General features: G+C 32.3%; 3 protein-coding genes across 6 annotated transcripts; all 3 read right to left on the bottom strand.

The window, feature by feature from the left end:
• Positions 1–2,813: 2,813 nt before the first annotated feature.
• On the bottom strand, positions 2,814–8,251 carry LOC108904155 (serine protease snake-like). Of its 4 annotated transcripts, XM_018706584.2 has the most exons (7): positions 8,122–8,251; positions 7,910–8,065; positions 5,006–5,160; positions 4,832–4,947; positions 3,833–4,241; positions 3,272–3,336; positions 2,867–3,036 (listed from the first exon to the last, which is right to left on the bottom strand). In XM_018706584.2, exons 1-7 carry the CDS (start codon positions 8,243–8,245, stop codon positions 2,967–2,969), a joined length of 1,095 nt encoding a protein of 364 aa, XP_018562100.2. In that variant the 5' UTR covers positions 8,246–8,251; the 3' UTR covers positions 2,867–2,966. The 4 variants fall into 4 exon arrangements, with proteins under 4 accessions (XP_023310069.1, XP_023310070.1, XP_018562099.2 ...); XM_023454301.1 differs by lacking the exon at positions 3,272–3,336 and having other exon boundaries at positions 2,814–3,036; XM_023454302.1 differs by lacking the exon at positions 3,272–3,336 and having other exon boundaries at positions 2,814–3,036; positions 8,117–8,215.
• Positions 8,252–11,336: 3,085 nt separating this feature from the next.
• Positions 11,337–14,684, bottom strand: LOC108904137 (serine protease snake-like). Its single transcript, XM_023454303.1, has 6 exons — positions 14,607–14,684; positions 14,215–14,412; positions 14,077–14,162; positions 13,917–14,026; positions 11,652–12,075; positions 11,337–11,594 (listed from the first exon to the last, which is right to left on the bottom strand). Exons 1-6 carry the CDS (start codon positions 14,659–14,661, stop codon positions 11,412–11,414), a joined length of 1,056 nt encoding a protein of 351 aa, XP_023310071.1. The 5' UTR covers positions 14,662–14,684; the 3' UTR covers positions 11,337–11,411.
• Positions 14,685–17,112: 2,428 nt separating this feature from the next.
• On the bottom strand, positions 17,113–21,997 carry LOC111691456 (venom protease-like). Its single transcript, XM_023454304.1, has 6 exons — positions 21,917–21,997; positions 21,659–21,853; positions 21,412–21,506; positions 21,224–21,333; positions 17,431–17,854; positions 17,113–17,351 (listed from the first exon to the last, which is right to left on the bottom strand). The coding sequence occupies exons 1-6, from the start codon at positions 21,981–21,983 to the stop codon at positions 17,172–17,174; spliced, it is 1,071 nt and encodes a 356-aa protein (XP_023310072.1). The 5' UTR covers positions 21,984–21,997; the 3' UTR covers positions 17,113–17,171.
• Positions 21,998–22,239: the final 242 nt, after the last annotated feature.

Genomic DNA, 22,239 nt, shown 5'->3' with positions numbered 1-22,239 from the left:
TGGAATAGGCCAGCAGTTTTAAATTTCCGAATTGCCGGTAGAGTACACCACCAGCAGAATTTTAGGAAGAATCAAATACAGCGGCCCGCATACCTAAGCGTATCCTAGCAACATATAAACAAGACTTTGGTAATGTTGCCAGGCGTACTTACGGATTTCTTTTGTACACTTTTTTATCAATATCTGTTTTTTGCGTTACTGTATTTACTTAAATGTATGATGTAGGTATTGATAAAAATGTTTTTAAAGAATCAACGAATATCTATGTATGTATCATATGATATTCTGCAGTGGTGTTACAATTAAGTTATTTAATCATAATTTCGTTAATTAGCTACCTACTATTTTCATTTTTTGGTATTGAAATACTGCAGAAAATATATTTCCAAATAAACAAAATTTGTAATGATATTTTAAACAGCTTGTAATATAATTTTTTTAATGTTTGATGATGACGATAAATTTATTTAATATACAAGATGGGTTATTAGTACGTCGCGGAATGTAGGTACAGGTTTTCTTTTTTGTATTTTGACATCCACTTATAGGTTTAATAATTAAAGATAGAAATAAACTTTAAATACAAATGTACGACTTTTCCTTTATTTCTTTTGACATCAAAATTTGCTGGCATACAATATATGTTTAAAATAAAAAAACCATTAAAAAAATTAAAATTCATCCTTATGAAAATAACAAACAACGATTTTTATCAACTAACCTTTACAACAACATAAGGAGAATACCTAAAAACGAAATAACATTAAAATACAATACAATTTTTACAAATCAACATGCAAGTAATTGTGATGATACAGTTGAAAATATGTTTTAATTTGCTATTAATTGCTTCAAAAACAAATTCAAAATTATCAAACATTTCGTCCTGTATTTTTCTTTCAATACTTGTAAATTTTCAGGTCTTTTATAATATATTTTGTTGCAGTGTCCTCACAAAAATATGTCTAAAGGACTGAGATCCGGGGATGTTTTCTGGCCACCTAAGGTTTCTAATAATAATTTTTAGTGTTCATTGACGGCATTCTTCCTTCAAAATAATTTTACCAATATTCCTGAAGAACTTTTGCACATTATTGTTATTTGAATAATACAGTTAATTATGTTTTATTTTTCGTCATCAGAATTGTAATCATTGTAATTTTTTTAATTTTTTAAATTAAAATGGGTTATTCTAATAATGATAAATCCCATGTATTTTTAAAAGTAGGTTCGTTTCTGTCTTTTTGTCTGATTGTGTGCGAGAGAGATAGAGTTATAGTGTGCGATAGAGATAGAGTGACTCTGTCCTCATAGAGGGCTTCTTTCTCTCTCTCTCAGCTGTCTTCAGGAATCTCTGGGACTTCCCCAGCAATTTCAGGACACCTAGGGAGGGAGCGTGGGGTAGAGCGCGTGGCCTTTTTAGCCTTCGTTATCGATCTATGATGTCACACAGTATGAGAAAAAAAAACGGTTTTTGCTCGTAACTCGGAAAGTTTCAATTGTCGTTTTNTAAATTTGCCAATATTCCTGAAGAACTTTTGCACATTATTGTTATTTGAATAATACAGTTAATTATGTTTTATTTTTCGTCATCAGAATTGTAATCATTATAATTTTTTTAATTTTTTAAATTAAAATGGGTTATTCTAATAATGATAAATCCCATGTATTTTTAAAAGAAGGTTCGTTTCTGTCTTTTTGTCTGATTGTGTGCGAGAGAGATAGAGTTATAGTGTGAGATAGAGATATAGTGACTCTGTCCTCATAGAGGGCTTCTTTCTCTCTCTCTCTGCTGTCTTCAGGAATCTCTGGGACTTCCCCAGCAATTTCAGGACACCTAGGGAGGGAGCGTGGGGTAGAGCGCGTGGCCTTTTTAGCCTTCGTTATCGATCTATGATGTCACACAGTATGAGAAAAAAAAACGGTTTTTGCTCGTAACTCGGAAAGTTTCAATTGTCGTTTTTTATTTTCCACTTATCCTGTTTCACAGAACTTTTGAACCAAACTGGCGACGTAAACATCGGAGGTGTGTTTATTTGCTTGACACTGATTAAATTCTTACCGTAAGCCGTGCATTATCATTGTTTTTAAAATAGAGATAAATTATTTCAACCCTTTCGTCATAAGTAATTTTTAGAATTAATAATTACTAAACACACTTCTGCTAAACACTTTTCTTTGAGAACTGAATAGCGACTAAAATATATTGACTGGTAAATTTGTTATCAGTACCAATTTTTTTTTCATTATTCAAAATACCTTTTATTTGTAAACAGTTTTTACAGTGAAAATAAATTGAAACTTTTTATAGTTTTCCCTTTGGCATTTTGAACAATTAATTAAATGATTAATACAAAAATGTCTTTTATTTCTAGGCATAAGTAATTTTTTTTTTCAACAACAGGAATTAAAATTGAAAAAAATTACATGATGACAACCAGAATTAAAAACACTTTCGAATGAGGTGTCACTCGACCTAGAGTGCCATTTAAGATTCTAAAGTTGAATGCGCCCCCGCGAAGGGGGTTTTTCTGGTGAGTCTGTATTTAACGCTAAAATGTGTCCCCCTCGAAAACAAAATTGACGTGTCGCGGCAATTTTAATATTTTGGTACGTAGTTCAAAATAATCCTGGTGCAAAGTTTTTAATGGTACACCCTGTATATATTTTGTTAATTGTATACGGTTATGGTTCATTGTCTTAAACATCGTTGAAGTATTGTCTCTTTCCTATAAAAGACTTATGTTATAAACACTTAATAATTAGTACAGTAAAACAAACATTCTTTAATATGAAATATATTTGTAATTTGTGATCACTGTTACAAATACATTTCTAAAATTAATGTTTTTTTTTCTAAGGCCATACGATACTTTCTATCCAGGAAAGGTAATAATAAACTCTCGTATATACACCTGGATAGTCTTGGTCTGAGTATCCACAGGGTAAACCAAAAGAGGTGACTCCTACGATACTGTATACTCGAGTGGTTCCGTAAAATTCTTTAAAAGCTTGCAGAGGTCCTCCAGAATCACCCTGTAAATGTAATAATATTAGGTATGAGTATTAACACTTTATAATATATTACAAAATTAAATTTAAAGCGAAAACATTTTGCTATATGCTAATTTTATTTATTTCAGAACTACGAAATTTATATTTAAAGATTTTTATAGCTAAATATTTCAATGGTATTGCTATAGATACCCATATCATCACATTAAGCATAGGGTATATGGGAGTACGCCTATTACATGAGTATGATACTCCCCTGTATTTTGATCCGCTGAAGATCATAGAGTCATCAGAAATGTTCCACCACGTCAAGATTTTTCCCTAAACTCAAAAAATAGCACAAAATCAGTGGAATTTTCGATTTTTTGTTAAAATAAAGATTTTGAAATTAAACTACACAGTCGTGTTAATAGAGTTAAAATAAAAACTTTTTATTGCTGAACTTTTCTCTCTAAAATTTTAAATCAATTTTTAGCATTATTAAAATGCCTATAACTCCTCAAGGATGCATTTTAGAGAAAAAAGTGCAAGAATAATATTTTAATTTAAAAAAAAATGTGTGCATCTGCTATTATTCCGCTATTTGTTGAATAATAAAGAGAGTGGTAATATAGTTTATGATACAGTTTAACTAAATTGTAAATGAAAATGGCCCTAGGACACTGTCCCGAGGAATTCCAAAATTATTAACAGTGAACGTTGAGAACGTATGATTATTTATGGTAATTATTTTTATCGCTTTTTAAAATAAATACATAGAAATTAAATAAAAATATTTACTTATCTAATTAATTGAAATATTTTTTAAAATCATTACCTTGCACGTATCTTCATTATCTGGACCGACTGCACAAATCTGAATGTCGTCTCTAATCCCGATTGGCAACTTGGAAGTTTTCTTATAACTTTCCTTACAGACGATGTGAGGTTTCACATATACGTTACCTTTCAAAAGGTAACTATTATGACGCCCGGCCAACTCAGTTTGACCCCAACCAGTGATCTTTAACATATGTTGTTCATCCACTTCCTTATGATTGTCCAAGCAAGCTATGGCAACGTAACCGCTTAATGTCACTTGTTTCTCTAGCTCTATCAAACCGATGTCGTGGTAGTGGGTGGACGTATTGAATTCGGGGTGTGGAAACAATTTTTTAATTCCAATGTCTTGTGGATTCGCATCGTCCATTTCGGTGGATGTGTCCAATTCCCCCAAACGGACAACTCTATGTTACGTAATTGTGAATAGAAATCAGTGCATCAAAAGTGAAATGAAGATGATTTTTTGCAATTTAAAATAATAAGTGTGTAAAAACATCTGAATGAACGTTCACTCTCTGTTGTTTTTGTTATGAAAAGCTGTTCTAGCAAAATTGTCACAAAATTGAAGGGTTCTAAGTAAATGGCATGAACATATGACCCCAGACAAAGTAATCAAGAGGATTAATGTCGGGTAACCGTTGAGGCCATGATACAAGACTTCCTCTGTCTATCTATTTTGGTAATAGTACAGTTACTTATTTTTGAGTTACTTGACCACCAAAACTTTGAACTTTTAGGATTCGTAATTAAATTCGGTACGTTTTAGATCTTTTTCCCTAAATTCCAGCGTACAAAAAAAATATAGAGCATATTCCATGTAAAGAAATGAAGTTGAGTAACGCCCATAAGACGTGAAATATTGTAGAATTGATAATAATTTGAAAATATTAAATTAATTTGGTGCCACTTTGAAACGCTGCTATTATTGAGCTCTGGAAAAATCCGTCTTGAATGGAACACACCAGCGTACTCAAGTTTCCCTCAATGTACTTACAATTTGTCCGAAATTAAGCAGTGTGCCGCAGTCAAAACGAAACTATGACTGATTAAAGATCCTCCACAGAACCATTGAACAAAACTATTATTTTTTTTAACCCTCCCAATTAGTGCCTAGAAATATAAAATTATTTAATATCGCTTCATAGATCAATAATTAGAATTCATGTACCATGTGTGGAAATTCTCTTGCGAGGGTCTGCTTTCCCTTATACAGATGATGAACATCATATTCTGGGGCGGATTGTCCAGATAATGGATTTTGCTCATATCTTCTCCTGCGTGTCATATATGGAATCGGAGTCGGTGGATAGTACGTCCCACATTCTGAAAATCATGTTTTGTTTTTAAACTTATACTTTAAATGAATAGGCTATTGATTATAGGATTTTAAAAGGATCTATGACGTGGAAGATATTTTATTACGTGAATCATTCAAATGGTCAGTTTAGATGAAAAAACCGAGGAGTGCTATTAAATTAGAGGTTGGAAATTGGAGATAGGGGGTGGAAATACACCCCTTTCGGTTTTTTAATTTAAGCTCGAAAACGAAGCAAAATTTCACTATGGTTCATAGGAAAAATTATTTAGAAAATTGAATTTCCCAAATGGCTTATTTAAAAAAATTTAAAGGAACATTTTATCCAAAAAATCGTTAATAAACAATTTGACAAAAAAGGAAAAAATTCGATTTTTTTTTACTTGTTTGCCTCTAGTTTTTTTTTTGGGTAGAGATAGGTATGGCTTCATAAAAAACAAAATAGATAAAATTTCCTTCAAAATAAGAGGTTGTAAAGTATTTTTGGTTGAAAATTGATTGATATATGGCCGCTCAAACTTACAATTATCCAATTTTCCGATTTTCGTCGCGTTTACCCTTATACGTTTTAATTCTCATTTTTTGCAAAAAAGAAAGGAATAACACGTTCAAGGATTTTCTTCACATGACTTGTTCGAAGGGTAATTAAAAATGAAAAAAACACATTAAATTAGAGGGTTGAAATTGAAGATAGGGGTGAAAATGCACTTTTGCAGTTTTTTAAATATAGCACGAAAACTAAGCAAAATTTCGGCATAGTTCATAGGAAAAATTTTGTACAGAATTGAATTTCCCATCGAAATGGCTTATTTAAAGGAAAATTATTACGCAAAAAATCGTTAATAAACAATTTAAAAAAGCAAATAATAAGATTTTTTGATTTTATTTACTTTTTTTACTATAAGTTGTGAAAATCTTTATTTATTATTAACAAATAAAACTTTTGAAATAATTTTTTATTAAGTAAAAAACTAATTTCTTGTAAAAATAATAAGAATTATAATTATTATGGTAAAAACGACGAAAATCTAAAAAATATTTAAGTTTTAACAGTCAATGTTAGTCCAAAAACTTCTGAAAACGCATCTTTTTGAGGAGAATCTCATAGAGTTTTTTTGTACAGCAATTTTTGCCTACTTCTACTAAAAAAAATAGTGTCAAAAAGTAAAAAAATCAAAAAATCTTATTTTCTTTTTTTAAAATTGGTCATTAACGAATTTTTGCATAATATTTTTCTTAGGAACCATACCGAAATTTTGCTTCGTTTTAGTGCTATATTTAAAAAACTGCAAAAGTGCATTTTCATCCCTATCTTCAATTTCAACCCTCTAATTTAATAGGAGCCCGTGTTTTTTTCATTTTTAATGACCCTTCGAACAAGTCATGTGATGAAAATCATTGAACGTCTTATTTCCTTGTTTTTTGCAAAAAATGAGAATTAAAACGAATAAGGATAAACGCGACGAAAATTGAAAAGTAATCTAAGTTTGAGCGGCCATATATCAGTCAATTTTAATCCAAAAATACTTTACAACCTCTTATTCTGAAGGAAATTTTATTTACTTTTTTTTCTATGAAGCAATGCCTATACCTATCTTTACTCAAAAAAAACTAGAGGCAAAAAAGTAAAAAAAAATCAAAAACGTTTTTGCAAAAAAATTTCAAAATAATTTTTCCTATGAACTATAGTAAAGTTTGCTTCGTTTTCGAGCTACAATTAAAAAACTGAAAGGGGTGCATTTTCACCCCTATCTCCAATTTCCACCCTCTAATTTAATAGCACTCCGCTGTTTTTTCATCTGAAAGGACCCTTTGAACGATTCATGCAATAAAATTGCTTGAACGTCATAGTTCCTTTTAACCCTGTTCTTTGGATATAATCAATAGCTTATAAGTAGGATGTTCCAGATTAATCTGCAAGAGGATCGATGGTAGTAGGGCATCTTTGTCTAGAGGGCAGATTTGCTAAATACATACTTAGTAAAAAACCTACATGTTGAATACCAAGGTGATTGTAATTTAGTTTTAACCAAAATCGATATATCCATTTGTTGTTGTATTTTAATATTTTTAATTTAATATTTTCTTTAAAATGGTCTGCCCGAAATAACATTTCCCGCACGTTTTTCCTAGAAAACGGTGTTACTCTTTCCTAGTGGGGTGTTTCCTAAGTACGGTCCGTAACTTCAGGACACAATTTCTTATGGTGTTTAAAGAAAAAAAGTTCCCATAAACATGTGGCCGGAAAACACTTAGATCCCGAGATAAAGGGTGTTGAAAATTTTAAAAAATCTGTTAATATTTGAAATAAATTTGGACCAGTCAATGTTAGGTTCTTTTTTTGCAGTTATTGTACGTTGGTAAAGAGTTGCATTTTTAGTATAAAGTCAATTTTTATCTGTCGCCAGTGGCGAAGTTAGGCGTCAGTCAGTCGACGTTAGCATCATGAAATGTAGAACGCCAATGGATTTTTAAATTTTTTTATTATTTTCGGACTCTCCTCGATTGACTCACGCCTAACTAAGCCACTGTCGGCAGATAAAAATTGCAGTTCTTTACGAACGTACAATAAATGCCAAATTTTAAGAACCTAACATTGACTGTTCCAAATTTATTTCAAATATTAATATATTTTTAAAAATTTGCAACACCTTGTATCTCGGAATGTATAGGAACATTTTTCTTTAAATGCCGTAAGAAATTGTGTCCTGAAGTTACGGACCGTACTTAGGAGGCAGCCTGTATAATGTATGTTACTTTTCTCGCTTAATTCACCAGCTCTTCTAGTCTTTGGCGATTTATCATCGATATTTCCTGTCGATTTGTTACTTCTACTGCGATCTGTGACAGATGAGTGTGATCCGTGGTGAGTGGTATTCACATATATATCCACATGAATTCCATCCGATGCACCTGAAGCAGATTGTTGGGGAATAAATAATACGAAATAAGTAAAATATTTACCATACATTTGCATGTTAGACTCGACGTTAGTGTAGTATCTGAACTGATATTCACGACAATATTAAAAGCTTTCACAATTACCAAACAACACATTAAGATCACCGGGATTGATCTCATATTTTTCGCCATTTTAAATGTTTATATTTATTTAAACTAACTGGTGCAAATACTTTGACCATGTTTATAAATCTTCTTTAAATATTATCTTCCCAATGCTGATAACCCTATAACAACTATAAAAATTCTAGTAGGATATATGTACAGGGCGTTTAAATTTGATCTGGTACACTGTGTGTATCATGACATCAGTTAATATTAATTATTGCATGTACAGGGTGATTCACTATATTTTGACCCCCCTTTAACTTTTTTGTTTTAAGAGTTATAAAAAAATGTTAAATATAAAAGTTGCACGATTTTTTATGAATTTTTAAAAAATGATAGTAGAAAAACAAATGAAGACCAAACAAAATGGCCGCAGATGTTAACTTGTTAAGTTAAATGGAATACCCTGTATATTTTTACATATTTGGATAGAACGTTCCCTGTAGAGCATAGCCATATAGGGTTTGTTGTTGTTGTTGAAAAAGGTTTAATAATTACAAGATGTCTTATTTTCTTAATAAAAAAACCTTCTTTTCGTTTTTTAATAGTATCTCGCTTATTGTTAGCGTTGGATCCAACAAACCCTACATGATTATGCTCGACAGGGAAGGTTCTATCCAAATATGTAAAAATATACAGGGTGTTCCATTTAACTGCAGGCAGATTTTGCTCTGGAACCTGCAAGGGGCCTCCAGAATCACTCTGCAATTGATATACAGGGTGTTAAGAAAAGTTGGATTAAAATTTAAGGGGATGAAAGTAGAGTCAAAAATAGTAAAAACAGCTCCTATAAACATTGGTCCTCCGGAGTACCGTTACGGAGATATGGCCCTCCAAAGGGGTCTTATCATTTGGACATTTTTTAAAATAACTTTGTTTCTGATTAAGATAACGGAATGAAAATTGAAGGTAATAATTACACCATAAGGGTCTTTAACTACCATAAGTTTCATCAAAATCGGTCATAAATAAGGATAGTTTTGTAACTACTGTTAAGAGAAATTTTTCGAATTTTTTTTATTCCTTTGAATTATCAAGCAAATAATATTATTTTTTAATGAATTGAACTTTTTTGAAGAAAAAATGTATTTACTTTTTTTTTCGAATTCTGCGTAGTTTAGTCATGCATTACAACAGATTTTGATGAAACGTATTGTAATTAAAGACCCTTATGGTATGATTATTACCTACAATTTTCATTCCGTTATCTCAATTAGAAAGAAAGTTATTTTAAAAAATATCCAAATGATAAGACCCCTTTCGAGGGCCAATATTTATAGGAACTTCTTTTACTATTTTCGGCTCTACTTTCACCCCCCCTTAAATTTTGTACCAACTTTTCCAAACACCCTGTATGGCTCAGTGAAGAATTAGAATATTCAAAAATGTTCACATGTTGAAGAATTTTTCCCTCAATTAATCTTTAATTTTATACTATACCTATACTTAGTTTTATTTGTTTAATATAAAAATGCATTTTTTTGCATTAACCACAAACGAGACGATTCCAAAATATGCAGCCTAATTGAAACAGGTTTTAAAAAATATCTCATTTCAAGTAAAAGTCTTTCTGTGGACAAAAGCCGCAAACGACAGACAAAGGGTGAAAAAAACCGATGCATCATTGATTTTATTGGACCTTAAATAATAGATGGTTAAAGCTTTATCTCTTATTAAATTTCTCCTATTTTAGTTGTTGCGATATATCACCAAAAGTTGAAACCACTGCATGATAGATTATCAGAATCAGAAGATAAAATATCATAATTTATTTTATGATACCTGTTTTTGAGATGTTCTTTCAGAAACATGCATTTTATCGGAGAAAATATGCTATTTGATAAAATCGTTACAATCTGTATAAAGATTTGTATTTCATATTTGACTTTGAAGTTACTTAAGAATTCTTTGAACGGATAATACTCCTGTACATTTTGTAACAGGAAAAAGTGATCCCACGTGAATTTTTAAATATATTTGTCATTACTTTCCGCCCTTAAGGTCGTTTTTTTCATATCCACAAATTACAATATTCTGTTTGTTCAGTAGCCATTCTTTAATAATGGGAAAACTATTTATATTCCTGTATTTCCCTCTATGTCCTGTTGGAGCGCCACAATCGTCAGCTTCCTCTGAATCAGACATATTCAATTAACTACAGGTAGAAAAAATACATTTAATCACTAGTACCTAATATTTTATGTTAAAATCTAGTATGGTTACACTTATGGTACTTCTGTAATAATTGAGTGAGACATATGTATGTTACTACCTTGAGCTTCTACAGTTGCTAAACACCAGATCAACAGAATCTTTACTATTCTCATGTTTTTTCGATCCAAACAGAGACCGACTTTAGGATGAATGGAACATGTTCTATTGCGAATGAACGTTAAGTATATAGATAACGAATGATACAAGACAAAGAAATATTAAACTATTGTACTTGGATTTACATAACCATAACTTTTTTGTGTCGCACTGTATGTCATTTTTGACTAAAAATACCTATTTTCTATTCAATTTTCCGAGTTCATTTTGAATTAAACATTCTTGGAATATGAATTACAATATATACATAATTCTGACACTACTTTTTCAAACAAATAATTTTTATTGTTTATTTGGTTGCTATCGTTATGAGTTACTGCGCCTAAACAGTCTTGATTCAAACACGGTTCAAACGATTTCAAATATAAATTAAATTGTTGTAGATATATAACACAATTGTCTTATTTTATTGCAGTTTTAGAAAAAAATATTGTTTACATCTGAATAGAAAAATAACTATTTACTAAGTAACATTTCTCCTTCATTATGTGGCGTTTGTGCATTTTAATGTAGATATTTGGAAAAAATTTAGGGGTTTACGGAAAATACTATCTCTGAACACCTGTCTACCGGACTATTTCTTATTTGGTCGCAATATATGCACAATGAACTTGCTCGTATTAGTTAAAGATTTTATGATAGGGAAAACTAAGCCACATATCAGAAATTAGCTTGACCTTAAGACAATAACAATTTATTAACCTTTAACCCAATAAATATATAGATAAGAAAAAACTGTGTTTAAAACATTTGACATAATAAATTCGGAAATACCTAATACAAATACTATACAACAACGATAATTTATTTGACGGTTTTTCAAAATCAACACATTCGTTTTAAAATATCTTGTTTGTTCCTATGAGTAGGGCCACACGATACTCTCTATCCAAGACAAATAATTGTATACTCTAGTGTATACGCCGGGAGTAGCTGACAGTCCACAAGCTTTACCAAAAGACGTTACTCCCACAATATCGAACACTATGATGGAGGAAGACCTTTCTCCGTTTATAACCTGGAGAGGTCCGCCAGAGTCGCCCTGTAATTAAAATTTTTAATAAACAATACTAAACAGAAAGAAATACCAAAAAATTACTTGACAAGTATCTTGATCTTTAGTCCCTCCTGCGCAGATCTGAGCATCGTCCACAATTCCAGAAGGCAAAAGAGAAGGGCTTGTCTTTTGATACGCTGATCTACAAACACTGTTAGGCACAACGTTGAAGTTAGCTTTCAGGAGATGGCTGCTGGGGTTTCCAAGGAATTCCGTTCTTCCCCATCCCGTAACCGTCATCTGAGTCTCGTTATGTTCCCTGTGGGTATCCAGGCAAGCTATAGCAACGAATTCCGTTAGTTTGACTTTCCTGTCTAATTCTATTAAGCCGATGTCGTGGTATCTCGCTGGTCTCCTGTATCCTGGGTGAGCGAATGTCCTTTTTACGTCGAAGTCTTGAGGAGCTGCTTCGTCAGTGTCACTTGCTATGTCTAGGTCACCCAAACGGACGAATTTTGCGGCACCGCTATAAAGATAAATTTGTAGTTATAGAAGATATATGTGGCGAAGTCACTACTACTATTATTACTTAGAATGTTCCAGAAATGGGTACCAAAATGCAACCACGTATTAAATTTATTAACAGCAACAAATTTTGTTGTTTGTTAATTATCTCTGTGCAAAATTCACATTTTTGTTCTGTAATTTTAACTATTAAGGAAGTTTATCGGGTACGGAGGTACGCCTAAAGTATAACGAGAGTTTCTGTAGATTTGCTAGTGACTAAAGTAGTAAGCTTTTAGATTTGGCAACGTTGCACTTGGCTGTTTGGATGCATAAGCTTGAGAAATACATCATAAGTCACACCTGCGAATTTCAAATAATACGCTACTTCGAGAACCGCGGTGTTGCCGCTATCGCGCATATGGAGGTTATGTTAAGTACCTAATCGATTTCTACGGTTCCTTAGATATCGGTTTCCTATTTATACAAGTTGCTGTGGAAACTGTTCGTCAATTGTTTCGCATTCTAAGTGGAAAGACCAAAAAAACTGCATTGTCATAAGACTCTGTATAATACTAAATCGTGAACAATTATTTTATTAATATCTCGTCTCTAGGTATCCAAACTAGTCATAATTTTTTTTGAGGATTTTCTTCATATTAATAAGCTTATATCAATTTTTTTTATGAATATTTTAGTTTTTTTTTTAAATCTATTACAATAAAGAAAAATTAAGTATACACGATCAGTCAAAAAGCCATGACGAAACAAAGTTGCTTTTTCTTTAATGGAACACCCTGTATATTATTCCATACTTCAATACCTCTCGAAATTCTAAACAAAATTCATATAGTCCATCCTAAATGGACTAAATCCTAAACCTAAATTAAGATATGGAATAATATACAGGATGTTCCATTAAAGAAAAAGCAACTTTGTTTCGTCATGACTATTTGACTCATCCTGTATATTTAATTTTTCTTTATTGTCATAGATTTTAATAAACTCTAAAACGTTTGTATTTTGTAATTTTTCGATAGCCACCTTACTATCTAGGATCTAGGAGATAATCGACCGTTTCCATATACATACATCAGTACCCTGTATATTGTATCTAAGTTAGACAAATATGGGTTTAAAGGGAATTAATTTCATATTTTAAAAGTTGTTTATGCCGTAGAAGTCTTGCACTAATAATTGACAATGTCAATAAACGAAGGAAATCAATTACCTCAGAGTACAGTTCTAGGCCCTGTATTTATTTACGCTGTAAATTAATGATTTGTTTGTTACTCATAGCATTTTATCATATAAAACGGCTATTTTTTATTTAGCTGAATCGACTTGAATTGAGAAATAAAGTAAATAATGATCGTAAATAGACTAGTTCTAATCTGGTACTAAATTAGTTACCATTTTCATCATATGTCAGTAACTTGTCTTTTTAAAATGTGTTCCAGTGTGACAAATTCGTTGAAATTTAAGTAAACAAATACGTAAAGTATTTGGGAATAATAATAAATTGATAGTTGAGTTGGGATTCAGATAAATAATATTAAATAAAACCATATATTTGTGTATTACTGAAATAAATTACAACTTAATTCGTATTATTCACTTATATTTACGCGATATAAATTTTCATACTTGGTTCTGGGCATATTTTAAATTCTAAAAATATTGTCTGTAGATGAAAAAATATAAAAAATTGAATAAATTGGAAAACACTGAAAATAAATTAGAAATGAACAGAAAGTTTGGTTATATTTAAATAGAAAGTAATTTTTTGAGTTTCTTGCAGATTTGTTTTCGTTTTTCTGCATTTTTTATTATTAGCTAGATATAATTAGTTATTGTACTTACAATTCCGATGATCCTAAGCAGTGCGCTGCTGTCAAAATGAAAGTGTGGCTAATTAGAGATCCTCCACACGACCACTGAATGTCATTTCTGTCACCAAACCCAATTATTGCCTACAATACAATTTGTTTCATATTATGAACTCGTTTGTTATCCACCTTACCATATGTGGAAATTCCTTCGCAAGGGACGGTTTTGCTGCACCAATAAGTATGAAATATTTTTTATAAGGATAGTACTCTTTACATTCTACAAAAAAGATCTTTAATACAAACTCCAAGTCATTTTAAAAAATTCTTACTTGCAGCACTTAACACGCCAGTTTCACTGGATGTTCTGAACTCAGCTTCGATGCAACAAACTAGTGGATTATTTTTTTCAAATCCGCATGTCTCCGGATACTGCTTGTTCTTCAACAGTTGTCTGGCATACGCACAATCGTGTATATTTACGCACGACCCTTTTTGTCCAGTCGGAAGGTTGCAGTCGTCGCCTTCTTCTGTTATAGAAAATTAATTTGTACTTAAAGTAAATGATTTCCAATCAAAGTCTGTGAGAAAACTCTTGTTCTAATAACAAGAATATTACAAGTAATATATAATAATATAACAAACATGTTTACCACAATACGAATAATTTTTTACAATGTCGGAATATATGAATTGTTAATTAAATCGTAAAAGTGAATATTACCTAGGGATTCTACACTTGCTAGAAACAACAGAAAGAAAACCTCAACCGTTCTCATCTCGCGAAGAATGTTTACTACACACTTTTGCTCTATCTACATACCTTCTCAAACAGGTATTCCCATTAGGAAAACTTTATTCATGGACATACGAAATAATGCGAAATGGGAAGAGTGAGAGAATATTCATTAATTCGTTTACTTGCCAGTGTTAATGAATGTGAAATATTACGAGTGAACAATATTTCGCGTGATACAATAAACAAATTTGGCAGAACTGTGATTTAAACATAAGTATATGTTTCGGCGATTTATACGAGGGGATTCAAAAGTTAGTAAGTATATTACAAATTGTGTATTAATATGTGAAATATTTACTTTATCTTTTGTTAATATCTATAAGTAGTACCAAAAACACTAGTACATAAAATAATGCCTTTGTTGGAGCACTTCAGGTTATGTCGGAAGTAGCCATCTACTTGTATATTTTCCATATTTGGATTCCACACATAATTTTAGGGGGACTTTTATGAATCTTGCCTATATCTGTCTCTAATGGTATTCGAGATATTTCAATTAAATAAAAAAAAGTTGCTTTCCGATAGCCTAATTCAAAAATGCCTATGTTTTACATCATGCAAATTGAACCATTGATATTGACAGTTAGGGGCATGCCTATCCTTTGTTACAGTTATTTTAGAAACTGTTTAATTTTACACAGGGTGATGGAAATTTATTGTCGAAATTGCTTATCTTTATGTCAAAACGTATACAGAATTATTATCATGAAACGTCTATAATCATCGCAATCATAAGATTACACAGAACAATTAGCAACTAAGTACTTAAAGAATAATTACCTGCTAACTAATACCGGTTAAACACTCTCTCACTTCAACTATCTAGGCTTCCTTCTAGAATTCCCCACCTACCCCACCGTTTGTTTTTGCGCTTCCTTCTACCAACTGTCAATATTACGTTTTAATTATTGTACAACACCCACGTAACAGGTGACGTCGAAGTTGATGAGATAAGTATGGTTTTGCACAATATTATAGGGGCGTAAGATTAACAGTTTTGATAATACAGCGAGTATTAATATTGGGGAGTTTCATCACAACGTGACAACAGCGCTTAACCTAACGCTACACAGCTGGCGCATACCACGTGTGCACGCGGCAGACTTTATCCTACGGAAAAAATGTAAACAACTATTATTGTGCGTGAAAACCCCGCCAAAATCAATTGAATTTGCACTATGTTATAGTTTTTGAGTTTCTGATAAAAAGTTATCATGAGCCCAAAGTGATCCTATGAATAGTTTCAGAGTTAATTGGGGGTGGGGGTGGGGGTGGCAGATGATTTTGGCTGTAGGACTGAGTAAGCTTCACGAAGTTTCAAGTTGATGGATTCAAAAACTGAGGCATGTAATGAATTTTGACCAGTAGGTACAATGGGATCGCTGTACTTCAATTCGGGAGTAGCTTAGCTATCTAAAGTCACCTGGAGGTCAGGTAATGGTCGTTTTAAGGTCAAACTGAAGAAAATACTTCTATTGAATTTTGACCAGTGAGTGTATAGGTTTTTGGGCTTGCAGAATCTGAATCTGACCCTAAAGGTCACCTTCAAGTCAATTCAAGGACATTTTAAGATCAAACTAAAGAAAAGGCTTGTATTGAATTTCAACCATTGCGTATATAAGTTTTCTTTGGAGGGAATTAAATTCAGGGATAGCTTAGCCCTACAAGGTTACATTTAGGTCAAGTCAACATCATTTCAAGGTCAAAGTAATGAAAAGGCCTTTCACGAATGTTAAACTGTAATGCTTCTGAGGTCGCTGATCTGAATTCGGGGATAGCTTAGCCTTATATAAGTTCACCTGGAAATCAAGTCAAGGTCATTTCATTTGACTTAATCTCAATTCAAGCCCCGCAGGTGAAGTTAAGCAAATTTGACAATAAATTATAACCGGAAGCAGTGGCATTATTTTAGTAAAAGAGAACAACCCCGAAAACCCTAAAGGCCAAATTTTCAAGATTAAAATCGAAGTAGTCTCTGAAATATTCTAATGGGCCGTCACCGTAAGACAGCCTGTATAATGTCCAAATATTCTTACTGTGATGACATCAAAATTTCATGTTTATATGCGTCAAATTTTTCGGTATATTCACCTCTTTTGTTACACACCTAAAGTCCATCTGAAAATGCCTTAAAGCTAGATGAACCTTGCTGTGGTTGATTCATCCTTCGACAGAGGCAAGTGCATTATTTTTTCAATTCAATCAAAATGCAGAGCTGAGCTCACCTAGAGAACCCACTAGGCTATGATGCACTAATAAACACACCTCTGATATTGTAATGACTGCATACATAACAGGAAACCAAAGAAGAAGTGATATAGATCAGTTATTTTATTTATTTTACGTTTGAAAATATAATATACATATATTTGTTTATTCAAATGTTATTACACCATATAACATTTTTATTTTCTCAATATTCTTTCCTGCTTTGCATCTATATTTACGAAATCTCCGTATCATTTTTAAGGTTTGTTATCCCCAATTTCATTACGATGGCCAAACAATGCTTTCAATCCATTGTAGATAGTTGTAAACTCTTGTGTATACACCTGGAGTCCTGGATATGCCACACGCCTTTCCGAATGATGTAATTCCGACAATATTATAATAATTATACCAACCCCGTCTGTTTTGAACTCTGATTTGTAGTGGACCACCGGAATCACCCTGCAAAAGCATATTGGAAATATCCACCCTACATCACAAAGAGCTTACTTAAAACATACAGTTTTTCTGTATTTCGTACCTGACAAGTGTCCTGCTCCGGTTTTCCCCCGGCGCAGATGTGCATGTCATCCACTATTCCACGTAGAAGTTCTTTTCCAGGCATCCCCGCGTAAGACTTGTTGCACGTGTGGTACTCCACAAGGTCCAAATCCGCTTTTAGAAGAAGATTACTGAAATCTCCGATGAATTCGGTCTTTCCCCATCCGATAGCAGTCATGCTCTTTTCATCGTGGTGTCTTGTTGTGTCTAAACAAGCCATGTTTACATAGCCAGTTCGTGTGATTTGCTTGTCTAATTCTACTAAGCCTATGTCGTTGTATCTGGATGGATTCTTGTATTCTGGATGAGGGATTCTTCTTTTGATGGTGAAGTTTTGTGGTTCGGTTTGGTCGGCGTCGGTGGTTATGTCCAGGTCTCCTAATCGTACGAATTTGGCGGGTCCCCTAAAGCAGAGAATCAAATTAATAATAAGTTTTGAAGGAAATCTTATACTTAACACGGGATAACGACGTTGCACCAAACTTTCAAGGCTGATCTAATCTATTTCTAGAAAGCTTTATCTCTGATTTATTAAATAATTCCTCATATCGCCATGGGCGTAGGTATGTAACAGTGTATTTATTGGACAGTTAATGGTACGCCATTGAATTTTTCATAAACTATAATTACTTACTTCCAAAATTTAAAGGTGTTAGTGGTGTACTTTTTTTTTCTCAACAAATACACTGTTATATACCGATCTTTATCTACGTCCTTATGAAAAATGATTTGATAAGCCAAAAATGACGCTTTCTAGGAACTACTATAGCTTTAACAACGAAAAGTTTCGGAAGAAATTTGTGAAGAATTCAATTTTTTTTTAACCAACTCATAACAAATACAAACAACCATTTTTTTCAAAATTTAACAACGATACTCATAGGAACTTTTTCTCTTGAAGTTAATTGAGAAATAATAATCATAGAGCCTCATAAAAAAAATGGCGGATCCGAAAGACAATATGTTTTTGGGGTCGCTGAATCCCAATCCGGGGTTCTAAACTCAAAAAAATTAAGTTAAGTTATGGGTAACAAAATTTGATTAAGATTAAAGATAGAAAGCTTTAACTCTGAACCTATGACTCTCGAGTTAATTGTTTTGACCCTCACTATTCCGGTATCGAGACTACTACTCATGATTGTGATATCAAACTATTTTGCTGTCAAAAGATCTGCGAATAGAATTTCTTTTACCTTTTCTCGACTTCGATGGTAAATCTCGTTTTAACGATCAGCAGTAATCGGCTAACATTTTTATATCGGATGTGCCATTTGTTGTCCATTTCCTTAATATATTGATGAAGTCTCTCTCCCTGCTCCTCACTGTAAACAAGGAAATAATCCTTGCCTAGGTTTTTAAATTCTACACTATTTTTTTCTTGTTTGGACTCTTTTGATCCTAGAAAATTTCCGATTAGTTCCTTACTAACAAAAATGTGGCCTTTTCACATCTTACGGATCACTTTAACTGGAGAAGAGCTCTCTTCTTTTTGATGAATCAATGAACAGCTTCCACTTGTTATGTATGAAGTGATTCATCAGTTCAACGATATTGCAGTAAACTAAGAAAAGAGAAATATTTATGAAATTCCTTATTTTTTTCTGTCCCGATAGTAAGAAACTTTCACTTTTCCGGCTTGCTTAGTATTTTTTTTTAGCTATGATGTTAGGAACTATAGTTCCTAACATCATGGCCTAAGATGGAGTAGACTCCATCCTCTGCCAGGCCCAAATCTCGAACATCATCTACTTTTTCTTGGGATATTGTTCCTGTTTTTTTCACAACGTGATATGGAATATATTCGTCGTCACTAGTACCACTAGCACTATCAGCCATGTTTCATTGTCACTCAAATTATCTTCTTCATTAATATCTTGGTGTAACCTTTCTCTCTGCTTAAGGAGGTATATCGGGGTCCAAGGAAAGTGAGGAGCGCAGGGGGAGTCGTATGCGTTTCTTATGGGCCCGAAAGCCCGCTGCCAATTTGAAAAAATTAAATTCTATTGAAATTATTTGCTATAAACATTATCTATATAGCAAAAAAATCTACTCATATGCACATAGCATACATATTGACTAATTAACAACATAAAAATATCATATTTTAAGTAGTTTTAGATTATTTTTAATGAACGCATAAAGACTATGTAGATGTGGCAACAGCGCTAATATTGACTAGCAGTACACACTGCGAACCTACAGACCTCGGACATCGGAGATATTGCGCGTCAAATTCGGGTAAAGATTCGTACGCGTTCAAAAATGTATTGTGTGTAAACTATGTACAATATAATTATTATATATAGCAAATATATCGTATTATCCTCGCGAAGATTTGTATCCTTTATTTAAAATCCATAAATCATGTGAACCGGTAAAACAACGATAATTGTTAATTTAGTTCTAGAAATGAAATGACACTCGCGCCCATCTCTCGTCCAAGTCAAAGAAAATGTTGGATGCAATTTTGAAGGTTCTGTGATAGAAATTACATTATTACTCACTGTTAGTGTTTTTAATCTCTATTTTAAGTAATGTTACAAAAGTTTTGCAACTATAACTAATTTTTTAGATATAAAGTTTACTGAGAAATATTTATGTTTCTTTGTTATTCTGTACAAATACTTTTATCTCAAGTATTACTAATTATATTAATCAAGTAAAGAAAACTTTATGTAACCCTAAATATTGCTGGGTAATGATTATGATGTTTTTATAAACCATTAAATATATTAAAAGGATTTATTAACTGTATTTTTTGTTTCAATAAATATATCACAGCTTCCTAGTCTTTTTTAATTAATTTAGTTTTTTAAAAACATTACAAAAAATCATCTGTTGTGGATAATTTATTGTTGATAACAATGTACATGGGATTTAGGAAAAATGTATATGTTTGAAATCAATTTCGTTTTTATCAAGTCTTTCACATGTATTCCCTCCTTGCTGTCACCTGATTGCGACGTTGTCACATTAATCCTCAAGTCAGACAGAAATGCATTTATTAGTTTCTGTTTCTAATTAATACAGCTGTACTAAGTTCAAAACTTATTTACATCAAAAATAAGATAATACTGTCTACTATTTATGGAAAACATTTTTTTCTTAGTTGTGGGCAAAAAAAGAGCCGCACCGTCCATCTTCGCCATATAAACCTATGTCAAAATGAACAACTTTCAACAACAATATCTCAACATCTAGATTCAAAAATAATTTCAAAAAAATATGACGCACAGAGGGAGCACTGGGTAATACGCTATATAAATTTCAAGTACATTTGTGCATTTGAGTAAACCCGATATAATACCTCCTTCAACCCGATCAAATTCTTCACTTTGGGGTTTAAAACCAAACGAATATTTGTAAGCATCTTTCGTATGCTGATTGACCTCTTTTCTATTAGAAAGTATTTACTTGACCTAATTGGGTCAAACTGATACCAGATTCGGATTCAGCGACCTCAAAAATAGATGGATACCATGGTGTTGTCTCTCGGATCTCAAAAACTGGGTCCTTTAACACGCAACGTCGTTGTTATTATCTGTACATAAGGCAGGAAACTGTTTTGATAGTCAGAAACTTAAAAATATTTGCAAAAGTATTGAAAATATATTCATTTATCACAATATCTACCTCTGTAGGTAATTTATCAATCTATCTGAGACGCAGTGAAATTGTACAACTATACAGATATTAAACAAGTTTTTCAAGTGTTGAGTTGAATGACTATGAAGAGTCAATAAACTTTTACTGGCCATAAAAAGGGTACTTACAGCTCTCTAGAAAACAAGCAGTGGGCTGCTGTTAGAACAAAATTTCTGCTAATTAGTGATCCTCCGCATTGCCACTGGATGTTATCTTTATCACCAAAACCTATAACCGCCTGAAAATAATGTTTTTCATCATTTACAACAAATACCACTTCGTATAAATGTTTCTGGACATTCGAGAAAAGACTTACCATATGAGGAAATTCTCTGACTGCAGACGGTTTGCCTCCTGGAACTAACACTTCCACATCCTGTTCGTCTGGTTTAGGATAATACTCATTACATTCTAAAATTATAAAAATTTACTTCCCGTTAGTAAATAATTATAAAATAATTTAATTCAGTGTAAACTAAAAGCGAATATAAAAAGTGAAAAATTAATTTACATTAAAATATCACAATTTATCACTTTTAAATAAAAATATTCTCCGCACTCACTTTCAGAGCTCAACTGGCCCGGTTTCATATATATTTGTTGCCTTTTCTCCTCTTGACAACACACTACTGGACTTTTTCCTTCAAACCCACATATCTTGGGGAAGATTTTCTTCTTCAGCAGGTTCTGAGCGTAAGGACACTTATCAATAATCACACATTTACCATTTTCATCGCCAAGCAGTTTGCATGAGTCGACTAGAAAAAAAAAACAAAATAAAAAATTTGATTGAATTTCCGTTAATTTTAACTAATTCTCACCATTCTCAGTCTGACCGATTGTGAGCTGTTGAAAGCACAAAACTAAAACGACGTAAATTAAATACATTGTTCTGTACTTTGTCTCTGTAAATCGTTATTTAATTAAGTGTTAAGTCAGACAGCTGTTTATAACTGCCATGCGGTAATCCCCTAGATGTATTATAAGAACGAAGCGTCATATTTCCAGCAACGTTGTCAGTGGAATCATAAAAGTACCCCATTATTATCTCTTGCAATGCAACTGTGCATTAATTAAAGTTACAGCAACATCTTTGTCATCATCGAGGAAAGATTTGTTTACACCCAAAACTGCATAGATAACT

Source organism: Anoplophora glabripennis, unplaced genomic scaffold, assembly GCF_000390285.2.
Source record: "Anoplophora glabripennis isolate ALB-LARVAE unplaced genomic scaffold, Agla_2.0 scaffold151, whole genome shotgun sequence".
In the NCBI taxonomy this organism is placed as follows: Eukaryota; Metazoa; Arthropoda; class Insecta; order Coleoptera; family Cerambycidae; genus Anoplophora; species Anoplophora glabripennis.
The sequence above is the reverse complement of the archived record's forward strand: the minus strand, read 5'-3'. Positions and strand labels throughout refer to the sequence as shown.